A 12,500-nucleotide genomic window follows, 5' to 3' on the forward strand; every position below is an offset into this window, starting at 1 on the left:
TTTGTCTCTATTCCAGAACTATGGCCTGAACCAATTGGAGAGTATGAATTTTAGACAGCAGCCTAAATCCGAGTTTTTTTAACATGGTCACGACGTTTGGTTCCACTTACGCACTTACCGACTAAAACTTACCCTCTTGGATTGTAGATGGCAAATGACGAAATAAAATCGATTTTTCCATACAAATAAACAAAACCTATCAAGAAAAGTGTACGGTGTTCCTTTATGTTGGTACATCTATACAACTGAGAAAAATAACATTCTGTATTCAAAGTAAATGCAAGTTAAGCTGTATGTGCTTGACTTGCCTATCCAGCATGCCGGTTGTTATGAATCATGGAAAGCAGAAACTTATAACTTGAAATGACCAGACTACACAGAATGATATATTACCATTCACCAAGCATTTGACCAAACCTTTCACAGGAAAGACTGGAAAGGCTTTACCGCAACACAATCCCGTTTACAATGAACATCCAACAATTCGCATTTGAAACACGGAATAAAGTCCTCAAACTTAAATGTATTCCTAATTATGACATCCATTTCTTTTCCTTTCCAACCCGCAGTTAAATTTAACTGCAAGCAATTTTTGAAAACCATCATCCTCAATGGGGATTCGGAAAACTCATTTAGTACGTAAAAACATTGCATTTTTAATCTTTCAGTCTTTTTAGGCCTACCTTCAGAATATTCAACCAGTACATGCACAGAGACACATAATAAAATCACATGTACGTCATGCCTTTACCATGCGATATGCCAATGAACTGTCAAGCTGAAACTGATTCAATTGTCAACTTTGTGGACTTTGTTTTGTACACTGTTGTAACTTAAAATGTCTAAAAGTATTTCAGCACGGAAATCAGCTAATAAAATGGGCTATTTTCAAATTCCCTTCAGACTCTGCAGTCTCATTCGAAAATCCTAGTGTGAGACTTCAATGATGGCAACTATTTAGTAGTTCTACTTTTCAAATGAATGAAAATTAAGTTTCTTAAAAAAATTACCCTTCACTCTAAAGGAACAGCTCCTGAATGCGCCGTATTGCTTGAACTGTACGACAAAGTTCACATTTCAAGCCAAAATAGCATTAGGCCAGGGTTTGTATTGATAATCGCATGATTTCGAGTGCAATTGGGAATAAATAGGCACGAGTAACTATTTTCAAAGACTCACAAAATTGCACGAGCCCATTGGGCTTGTGCAATTTGTAATCTGTGAAATAAGTTTATAAGTGCTTATTTATTCCACACTGCACAAGAAAAATCATGTGATTACTTATCAATAATATACATGCACTAATTTCAACTTTCTGCACTCTTTTTGGGATTAATTGACGCACTCTCAGCCAATTAACAAGCTGAATTTTTTTCATGTATAATTATGCTTTTAAAAAAACATATACTGTAGGATAAAACTGCTGGGTTACAGGGCTGTCGACAAATAAAAAGTACTACATTTTGATGTGAAATGTAGGGTTGTACTGCAAGAAGCAGGTTTGAAATGTTTGTAGTAAGTAGACAAATGATTAAAACAGTGGGCCCTCCAAGAAGATATGCCACACCAGGGTTCCCACTCTACCATGAAAACAGATTTCCCTGACTTTTCCATGACCAAAGGCAATTTTCCCTGACATAATCTTTTAGGATCTTCTAGTAATCCGAGGACAAGACCAACTTTAATGTTCAGTCAGTTTAACAACATAAATTTTGCATGGATAGCAATGAAACGTCTTTTGAGTGGTTTTTAATCACGAAAATTTATCCAGATGAGGGAAATAAAATTTCCCTGACTTTTGAGCTCTTTTTTCAAATTCACCGACTGTTTTCAAAATTCCCTGACAATTCCCTGACCTTGAAAAATTTTCAGATTTCCCTGACTTTTCAGGGTAAACCCTACACAGATACTTACTGAAACTCAAGCCAGGTGCTTTATGGAAAACCTATTCCATTACCGTGCATTCAGAGTAGCCCTCGATAGCTCTTTTACAGAGAGAAAACTTACCCAAACCAATGTAAAATCAACCCAAGGCCAGCTGCACTATGAGAATAACTAATCAATTTACAAAACTTATTCTAGAGTGAAGGGTAAAATAATTTATACAGGGAAGCCTTTTCCCCTCCTTCGATTGAGAACCCTGCACAATTGCTTGAAGACTGATTTAAGGGATCCTCTGCCACAAAAGCTGTTTGGTAATAATACAACAACAGCAGAAAATGTCATTTTGCACACTGTGCAGCTGGGCTTGAAGCAGTGATCAGTCCCTTTATCAAATGTATTCAGCACCTTCCTGCGGTGGAGGGACATCCTTGACTAATATGATGCGATTGAATGCTTTCAGACGCTTCCATAGCTGCACATACACTTTGCACTGTACATACATGAAGACTAGGCCTCCTGTAAATCCTATTGCCACCACCACCAACTTGGTCCAGAAGGGCCAATTAAGCTGACCCTGCTTGACTTCTTCTGCAGTACGCCCTATCAGGACCCACAGTGACCACACAACACAAGTGATGGCAATCACATGAAATGACACTGAACAAAGGATCTTGCGGCGCTCACTCCTGGTCATGTCCAACGCTTTCCACTACAACAAACAACAAAACTGCAACATTTTAATGACCACCAAGAAATCCCTGTTAAAATGTTCAAAATGAAGGGCTTCGGAAACTAGTACCATGTACATGCTTAAGCGATTCTTGTCGACAATCAGACAAATTTTGATGCCACTCCAATAGGCCATTTCCAAGTTCATGTCTGCCTCCTCTTCAAAGCGAGTCTAAGTGCGAAGTTTTTGTTATGAAAATTAGTTTTCATTCATATGTAAAGTAGAACTAATTACCATCACAAAAACTTCGCACTTAGACTCGCTTTGAAGAGGAGGCAGACATGAACTCGGAAATGGCCTATTGTAAAGATTACTCAATGAAACTTACTAAAGTGGAAGATAGTCAAGTGGTCCCTATTACTTCAGATAGTTGATGTTACTACATGTAAGAGCTCAAGTTCAACTGGATTTTCCTCTAAGACTCACCTTTGTGATGGGCTTCATTTTGGACTCCATGATAAACTCGTATTTACACAGTTCACACTTTTTTGTGTCAGAGCTCTTTATCCATCTCTGAAGACAGCTCTGATGCACATACTGCAGAGACCCAGAACATAAACAAGGCGATATCAAGGGCTGGTCTGGTTCAGCCTCACAATGGCATATTCTACACATTTCCATGGATGACGAAACTGAGGTCATTGATAAGCTTTTCTTGACAGTTGGTTTAGGTTTCTCGTTGCTGTTCTCCAGGGTTGCTATTGTTATCTGTCCATCAGATGATTTTGGTTTTACACTCTGTAATTGCATATACAAAAATATTTATACAAGTCATGTACACACAGGTAAGAAAACAAAATTAATAAATAACCAAGTTGATAATATACAGTTTAATAACTAATTAGTATTTAATAGAGATATTGATAGAGACATATGTAAATAGACAGACAGGATACAACCTACATGTAGCATAGGAAAACTATTTATATGCGGTAATTTCATCAAATTTACACAAAAAAAACCTGTTCTCCCTAAAGGCCTTGTGACAGTCGAAGGTAAGTTAAATATCCTACAAAATCTGATATTGAATTACAGTACACATTAAAATAACTAAAATAGTTTTTGTTGGTGCAAACTTGCTTCTTAAAAGCAATTAGTGATCTGGCAGTGAGTCAAAAATATATAAGAAACAATTAATAGCCACTGACTTCAGCACCAACAGACACTACATGTATTTCTGGTAAAATCACCTTTTAACAGTGAAGAATGTCTGTTACAATTTTGTAATAATAAGGAACTGTTTTACATAAAACAACTATTGAACAAATATCAACTGGACATTTTCACGGGCATATTATACTGTAGGCCTCAAGGACGGTGCCTACTAATTCAAAGATGCATGTATGTTTTGCCCCGGTTTATGATTATGCAGGAATGTAGATCTTAACAAGTGTTATTGAAATCCAAAAAGAAAATTGGAGGTAACCACACATTTTTCAAAGATAATTGTAAAAAGCTTTAAAATACAAAGCAATGTATGGTGCTTTTTCTCAGATTTAAAGCTTAATTATCTCTAAAAAATGCATGGTAACCCTCAATTTTCTTTTTGGATACCAAGAGTACTTACTGAGATCTACTTTCTCCGGATAGTTTTAAACCGTGCAGATATCACTGTATTAGTAAGCATCACTGATAGGAAACCAGAGTATCTCGAGATGCCCAGAATGTATATGCCCAATAACAATAGTAGGCAACATCCTTAACTTTCACATTAAAAATAATTCTTTCAAAATACCAAAACAACTTTCACGTTTCAAGTGGCCATTAGCAGTAATTATTAATCCCAGGTACTGTTTTCTTATCAATTCCAAGAGGATATGGCAGCATTTCAATTTCATAGGCCATTCAACAACAGCACTTGACAATTTGCTGATAAGTTACTTGAGGGGTTCTCCCAGTTTGTCTGTTATTTGAACAACAGGCTTCCCAAGGAATTTGCAGGAAAACTGCCAGACTTCACAAAACAAGTACTATGTGAAAGTGATCAACTACCCAAGTTGCTTCACTACGAAGATTCACTTTCACATACAATAATAATAATAATAATAATTACAAAACCACAGCTCAAATATATGAAAGTTTTGTAGATTCTTAAACTGTCAAACTTTGCAATAGTAATATTATTACAAGTACTATTTTGATAAAAGTATATATCTTTTGTGCAATGAAAAATGATTCTGTTGCTTTTCTTAATCCTTTCTGTCCCAAGATGGTCACTTACTAATAGATTTACTCAGAGTAACTCCAGATCATTGGCTTTACAATGTACTTGTCAAGAGAAACTCCTTGTAGGGACAAAAGAGTTAACTGAAGCAATGATACAATTTGAAATTATTTTCTGTAAAAGTAAAATGTATTATCTTAATAATCGTAGCTGACTGTTGTCGTTGTTTAAACTCAAATATGATTCAAAGTTATCAATAACATCATTAATTTTAGACCATGCACTTTTGAGCTGTGTCTTGGACACAGTCATGTCTGCAGAAGAAGAAAACTACTTCCAGTATTTAACCATATTATCATACTGTAGTACAGTATCTGGGCAAGTAATACAATCAATGCCATAGTTAATGAAAGTTAAGTAGGTGCTACGGTAATAATGTAGTTACTGTACAAATGTACAGTGTACATGCTTAAGCTTACTGAAAGCAAGGAGCAGTTTACAAGTAGGTGGCATTAAAAGAAAGGAAAGAGGACTCAGCACCATTTGAAGCAGGAGCAGAACAGCCACTTTTAAACAGTCTAGAATGGCCTCCACTTTAGCCAAGAACAGGGGAAAGGATTTGCAAGTAGTATTTTAAAATGAAATAAAACCAACTTGAGTAAAATTTCCTTTATAATGCTTATTCTTCCGAGTAGGCATCCTTATATTCTTGTCACACTTCTAAAAACACTGGCCAAACTTTATACTTCAGTGGGCTATTTATTTATTCATTCATTCATTCATTTATTAAGCTTTGGCTAATTTGAATACAATACTTATAAACATAGGGCTAAAGTTAGCCCACTTACATGTAAGTTCTATTGCCTGAACAATTCTTTGCAGCCAAAGGCATGGAGAACAGTCAAGAATAAGTTTAATCTGCAAGCAATTTTCCCTCAAAATGCTATCTTCACAGGAATAGTCAAGCATGACCACATTAAGTGGAGGTAAAACATACAGACCACTTTCATAAATCCAGTACAGTCAACTCCTGATAACTTGAACCTTCAAGCGACAAGGGAAATTAAGAAGGTTCAAGTTATCAGGAGTAAGGAGTCGAGAAGTAACCCTTACATTTTATGAAGGTAAAGGTGCTGAAGTTAATTTTATGTACCCTAAACCAACAAAACCTGAACTAGACTGACATTTTGTGTAATGAAAAAAAAGGACAAAGCTGCTTCAAAATAATAATTATTACATGTTTTGGACTGCAGTACACTGTTTGTTTTGATTTGTTTCATAATGATACAAGTTATCGAGGGTAAAAATATGTAGAAAATCACCTGAAGGGAAACGAAAATTGCTCCGAGTTAGCAGGAGTCTCCAGGGTTCAAGTCATCAAGGGGAAAATTGCAGTAACAGTAAATGTATGATGGAAATCCAGGGGAAATCTATTTTGGTTTGAGTTAGCGAGGGTTTGAGTTAGTAGTCAACCAGTAGTTAATTCAATAAGTACCAATACCAGATGAAAAGCTTCAGCTACATGTACATTGTACTTCACTCAGAGAAGTCGGCTACTTTTTTTCCATTAATTGAAGTACAATTTTTTGTAATTAAAAACAGATTCCTTCAAACCTACATGTAAGATTAAAATTCATTTTGACAATGACAACAGTCATTTTTTTTGGGAAAATCCGTATTTAGTGTTTTTTGTTTTTTCTTTTTTCGACGAAATCCAAAAACGGACCACAAATCCAAAGTATCCACACTCAAGGAGGACACTTCCGATCAAATCTAAATCCGGATTTTTGAGATTCCCCACTCAGTGTTTTTTTGAGAAAGGATTTGAAAAAAGTACACAACAGCTACTGTACATGATAGTTTAGCCCAAATGTTTTTCTCGCACCATTTTTACCATACAATCGAAGACACGAATAAGTCGAAATTAATTACGTTTCATGCAAATTTCACACCAGGAATTACAATAAAGTTTCTTAACAGCAACAATATTGTTAGCACCTTTCCTCCAGCTAAAAAGTAACTGGGAAAATACCCCCTGGGATCCTTAGCACGCATGTTTTTCGTCATTTCTTTTCATCGATCGCTAAGGTACGTTTTGTCTGGTGGCATTTTCATTGAAGAATTTCTCCAAAACAAACCAGTTAACCGCTATTTTTTTTTAAATTACACACAACTCTGTGTTTGTCTGTGTTGTCATGGCAAATAATCCTTTTTCAGATTTTGCATTTTTTTGATACTGAAGAATCCATTGATCTGAGACCACGAATCTGTTTTTGGATTTTACCAAAAATGCACCCTTAATATGGCTTCCAAAAAGCAACAAAATGCACATTTATCTATTATCTATGATTTGCAGTCCAACAAATAAACGCGAACACAAATATCATGCTGTGAATTCAGTGAAGTGTGACTGGAAACTGTTCAGGCCATACAAGCGCTCACACAAAAATATTTTTTTCTCTGTGATATACCAACCATATTATCAAGGTTAACATGTCATTTCACAGATGAAGGAGAGTGCATTTATTTCCAAGAGATGACTTTGACTTTAGTAAGGTCTTTTACTCACCACTTGCAGTTTTATAATTTGTGCAACAAATAAACTCCTTTCATCTTAAGGCAACTTTTTCCTCAAAATATTCAAATACACATTTTAGACTGAGGATAGTAAACGTTAATCGACAACTGATGTGATGTGGTGGTCGCTGACATTTAACAGACTAGCTAGAAATGAGCCGCGAAAAGATGGACTTTTCTCCTTGTTGATAGTGAAACGGCTTACACTTCAATTACACCATACGTCGAATTTCTAATGAATTCATGTCTTTAAAAGTTTCTCTTCATTGCAGATGCTGTATTGGTATATTGACTGCTCTTCTTTGCTTTCTTGAGGAGACTGAATGACTATTTGTGCACTGAGACCTTAAAATTCTGCATGTGGCAGTGGCCACCATATTGTCTGCACCTGACTCCAAACTTGAAAACATTAGGCTAATGTTTTCATGAAGCTTAGATTGAAAAAACCTGGCACATGCGTGACCGTGCTCCTTTAAATTAAGCACAGTGATGATATAATTTCATTTACCGTCGCTTGCAACTACCTGTCCACATGCTTGACAAAAACATGTTCTGCTACCCAGTCAAATTCAAAGTTTTGACAATCAAACTTCAAAGGTTACCCGCCCACTTTGAAAAAATTTGCCGCCACTCCGCAAACACTTCACCGGATGCAAAGTAAGCAACACGTACGGGCATTCTGTCTTTTGCAGTTTTGAACACTTTGCTTGAAATTCCTACCTAGTTTATATTAGTGTAAATGCCATGTCTTGCCAAACGGCAAATAAATCAGCTACGATCATTTGCGTAACTGGTGCCAAAACGGTCCCAAGTGGGCGGGTAAACTTTGAAGTTTGAGGGTCAAAACGTTGAATTTTGATTGGCCGGCAGAACATGTTTTTGTCACGCGTGTGGACAGGTAGTTGCAAGTGACGGTAGATGACTCTGAGCACACAGCAACTACCACTTACCAGGTATGTGTGCCCCTTGATGACTTTTCTTCATTTTTTGACCCTGAATTTGGGTGGACGTCAATGAAAATAATGTTTCCATGACAGATTCGACTTTCCCCAAGTGAACAGGACTATATTGTCAAGGAAACATTTCATTTACGTCCCCCCAAATTTAGTTTTGGAAATTGAAAAAAAAAAAAAAAAGCATTGAGGGGCATGTGTGACTGATAACCGCTTTTAAGAAAGCAGGAAATTAAACCAACTAAAATAATGCCAATCAGGGAAAAGTGATCTGCTTTTCTAGTCTAATGTTTCTTAATATCAACAGTACTGTAAACTGATTTTTGCCTTTTCGTGGTTAACAAGTTTCTCAACACAGACTAACTATGCATTGAATTGCAAGTAAATTCGTTATTGCAGGGGCTTCACTGCAAAGGTTTTACTTGCGTGGAGCACAAAGAGCGATGAAGGTACAAAGAGTAAAGGACTGCCACGCCACAAGTCACGAACTATTTACAGCGTTGATTTTGCAAAAAAAATGTTATTTTGGGTGTAGTTTGTTCAAAAGCAAACGCTCTGCGACAAACAACTTAACATTAGTAAAACAATGACGTTTTATCAAATACTATAAGAGGGTTGGGAAGCTGTGTCAAAGTCCTTCTGAATTTTCCGTGCACATATCCCCGCATGAAAATACAAGCTTACAGTGTAGAATATAACTGTAAGCTTACTGAATTGTCTGGGAATGATCCCCGAGCCACAATTTTCATCCCGTGACTTAGTTTATGTGAAAATTTATATTAAAAACACTGTCCGAAACTAAAATTAGAGAAGTTTCAAAGCTATTAAGAAGAGGTAAGCTTCAAGCGGAAATTTTATTTCGGCGAGGCCTCAACTTCGCTAACAAAGAAAGAAAGTATATAGGTGTAAATCCCTTTTTAAACAAAGGTAAGCACAAATTATTACAAGAGCGAGTGTAATCTCCGCTTAAAAAGTGCACCCTTCCAGAACAGCACGTACAAAACAGTGTCACTGCAGGAGGAAAATTAATTCCTTCTCCTAAATTCTAAGAAATTTGATCACTTCGGTAAACAAACTCATAGGCATACGGCATGAAAAATCTGCTGAAAATGTTCAACGCTAAAAGGGAGGAAGTTCTTCCTTAGGTCATAAATTTAAGGCAGATCTTACCTTTTTATCCTTGTTATTTGTCTGCTGTAAAGTAACTGGGTTTACCAAAATTTGTTGTACGGGCATCTTTTTCGCTTCACGAAACACCAACATCGAACGACGAATTCAGCTCACCCTTCAACCAAAATACCATAGAATAGCCCATCTGCAATTCACCATAATTTGAACGTTCGTTTCTTATGATAACTAGGGCGAGGAAAGGAGGAATAAGTCTGTAGAAATACAGTTAATTCCTAAAACTAACAACCTAGAAATAAAGATGGCGGATATACGAAACCAAGAGTTGCAATTACAAATAACATTCTGACGTCGCATTTGTCTGTATTGTGATTGGCTAATGTGAAGTTGGATCGACGTATGCCAATGCAAACGAGATAATTTTGAGTTTTAACACATCCTGTCTGTACGAATAGAAAGTCGAAAAATTATTCCCCTTTACTCGCCTTTCAAATAATATCTTAGAGATAACTATTGTTTATTATGCAATGCAACGCAACAATAAGTCTCAGGACACTTGCACAGTGAGGGAGGTGGCCTGCATTGTACTTAACTTGACTGACACATGCAAGTCAACAAATATGATAGGATAATACACCTGCCTTAAAATTAAAAACCCCTTGGGTTATTTCAGGAAATTGTAGGAAAAGACCCATGATAATTTCGCCCATTTTTTGACGTATATTCGTGCATAGGGAAGCTCGACGGGCCAAGCACAGGAGAAGCAATTCATTTTTACATATATTTCCTTTCCTTTTCTTTTTTTATGAACAAAAGCGTAGAGAGCCAACTTCGGGAAGGAGATAAAGATAAGTACTGAAAGCAAATCTTTTGATGCAGTTGTCAGGGCGGATTTAACCAGAGCATCCCTATCAAGGACCTAGAATAAGCAAAGAAAGACTACTAACGCGATCAGAAGCAACATAACATAACGGGTCACAAACTTCAGCAGTCATCTTGTCATCACCCAGGAAATTGTAGGAGAAGACCCATGATAATTTCGCCCATTTTTTTGTAAACTCAGCGTGAAATGGGGTCTAAGAGCTGATGATCTTTCTCTTAATATGAACCCACTCAAGTATTTTTACGCTTGCCAACTCAACAAGAAAGAGTATGCAATAATTCGACAGATGCATAATTATTATGATCACTGAATTGGTTGCATATCCTTCAACATTATTTTTTGACAGTAACCCCCCCCCCCGGGGGGAGGGGGTACTCCCTATTAAGGGCTTAATGGGGACGTGTGGTCAGCCAGGTTATGTTTTTTGGGATTTTTTGTCTTGACCAGGGTATCGAATTTATCATTTTTGTCTTAATCAGGGTATCGGTTTATCAATTTTTGTCTTTAACTCGGTTAAAGGTCTTAAACAGGGTATCAAAAATCGGAATTCTGTCTTAAACAGGGTAGGAAAATCAGCGATATTTGTCTTAAACAGGGTCAGGGTATGAAGGGCCGCGCCACACCTCCCCACCCAGGGATATATCAAGTCCCCCCCCCCCTCCGGGGAAAAATACCTTTGTTAAGAGCAAGACCAACAAAGAGAAAGTACAGCTTACAAGCAGATAGCAGATACAGTTTAAATAAGAGTACTTCAGTTTTTTTTAAGTGATAAATTAAGCATTTCCAACAGTTAAAAAGGGAAGGCGGACGTGCTCACCAGGTTAACTCGTAGATAATAGTTATTCAGTTGAATGAAAAAACGCCAACGCGGATGGGAAATCGAGAAAAAAAATACAATTGACTGATTTGATCCACTCCGAAAGACACCTACATCCTTTAAAAAAATGATCAGAAAGACTCTACACTACACTTGTGTGGTTGACTACCTCCTAGTGCTGACTTCATTTTTAACTTTGGTAAATTTTGTAGATTGGGCCACTTTTTGGACGACGTCCTCTCCTGCTCGACATGTAAATGTGTTGCTGATACCAACAGATAGTGTTAGCCGAAAGCAAGGGGAATATTAAACGTCGAAAAGCAGCTTTTAGGGGAGGGGAGGGAATACAAACACTATAGGGCTAATGGGATCTTGGGACTCACGATTGTTATTCAGGCAAATGGACGCGCGCGAGTTAGTTTCTGGAAAAACCGTGGTTCCATGTCGGTGGTGATGGATACACGAAAAGAGCGTTCGCCCTTCATAAACGAGAAGAGAAGCTAGAAGCTTTCGTAGATTAATTAAACCCTTAATGTATTGGCTGTTTCAAGGAAAACGTCATTCGACCAAACTGATCTGCAGCCGCGAGTCCAACGTCTTCCTCGCTTCCCGATAGCCGTGCTTGGCTACTACTCGATTGTTCATATCCATCCCCGGTTGTTTTTCCGACGTCTTGGAGGAAGCCATTGCAAAATAAGTGGGGGCTAATGAGAGGAAAGGACAAATTGCCCGACAAGGCTTGTCAGTAACCACCGACCCGAAGATAGAGGGTACGACACTTGGCGTGGGCGCTAAGTCAGGCAAGTCCAAAATTGAGGGAAAAGTACTGTACTAACTTCTGCAAATGGTTAATTCCGCAAATTTCGTACGATAACTCGTACGCCCCGTCTAACAACTCTTGTGAATAAACTTTATGGGAGGTTAAGAGAAGTATACGAGAAACAAAATCCATGAGTTGGATCAGTATGTAGAGTGTGGGTCGATGTTATCGCCGAGGAGTAGTCTCCCTGTGGTATTTCTGCACAGTAAAGTTATATATAGAGGATATTACATGGCCGCGAGGAGATACGAAATTTCTCTTCGAGTGTTGGTACATAAACACCAATGAAATACTAGATCATTTCACGAAAGGCGCGAGTTTCAAATGTAACCATAGCAACAGTTATTTTTTCATGTGTGAAGATATCGTGTTTTCGCGCGAAAGTTCACTTGGTATTTCATTGGTGTTATATAATAAATTTTGATTTCACGTGGTCGGTCGAAGGGAAAAGAGAAAAAACCTTGAATAAATTGATATATTCGTACACATGCATTAGTATCAGTTAAAGCCGTAAATAAAGCTCCCGGGGGCGTGTCTATAAAAA

At 37.4% G+C, this 12,500-nt stretch overlaps 2 protein-coding genes across 2 annotated transcripts in view; one reads left to right on the forward strand and one right to left on the reverse strand.

Moving 5' to 3' along the window:
- The window catches only part of LOC137999969 (guided entry of tail-anchored proteins factor CAMLG-like), a 24,212-nt gene extending 23,875 nt beyond the window's left edge, over nt 1–337 (forward strand). Inside the window, exon 4 of the mRNA XM_068846021.1 lies at nt 1–337. This exon is cut by the window's left edge and continues 1,040 nt beyond it. The gene's annotated coding sequence lies outside the window, so the exon portion shown is untranslated.
- Nucleotides 1–9,772, reverse strand: part of LOC137999971 (E3 ubiquitin-protein ligase MARCHF8-like) — a 10,631-nt gene extending 859 nt beyond the window's left edge. The window contains exons 1-3 of the mRNA XM_068846023.1: nt 9,479–9,772; nt 3,041–3,352; nt 1–2,593 (exon numbers count right to left, since the gene is read on the reverse strand). The exon at nt 1–2,593 is cut by the window's left edge and continues 859 nt beyond it. Coding sequence (XP_068702124.1) covers nt 2,273–2,593; nt 3,041–3,352; nt 9,479–9,571 — 726 coding nt within the window. The 5' untranslated portion in view covers nt 9,572–9,772 and the 3' untranslated portion in view covers nt 1–2,272. The remainder of the gene's footprint in view (nt 2,594–3,040; nt 3,353–9,478) is intronic.
- Between the last annotated feature and the right edge of the window lie 2,728 nt (nt 9,773–12,500).

Source organism: Montipora foliosa, chromosome 4 (genome assembly GCF_036669935.1).
Source record: "Montipora foliosa isolate CH-2021 chromosome 4, ASM3666993v2, whole genome shotgun sequence".
Classification (NCBI taxonomy): domain Eukaryota; kingdom Metazoa; phylum Cnidaria; class Anthozoa; order Scleractinia; family Acroporidae; genus Montipora; species Montipora foliosa.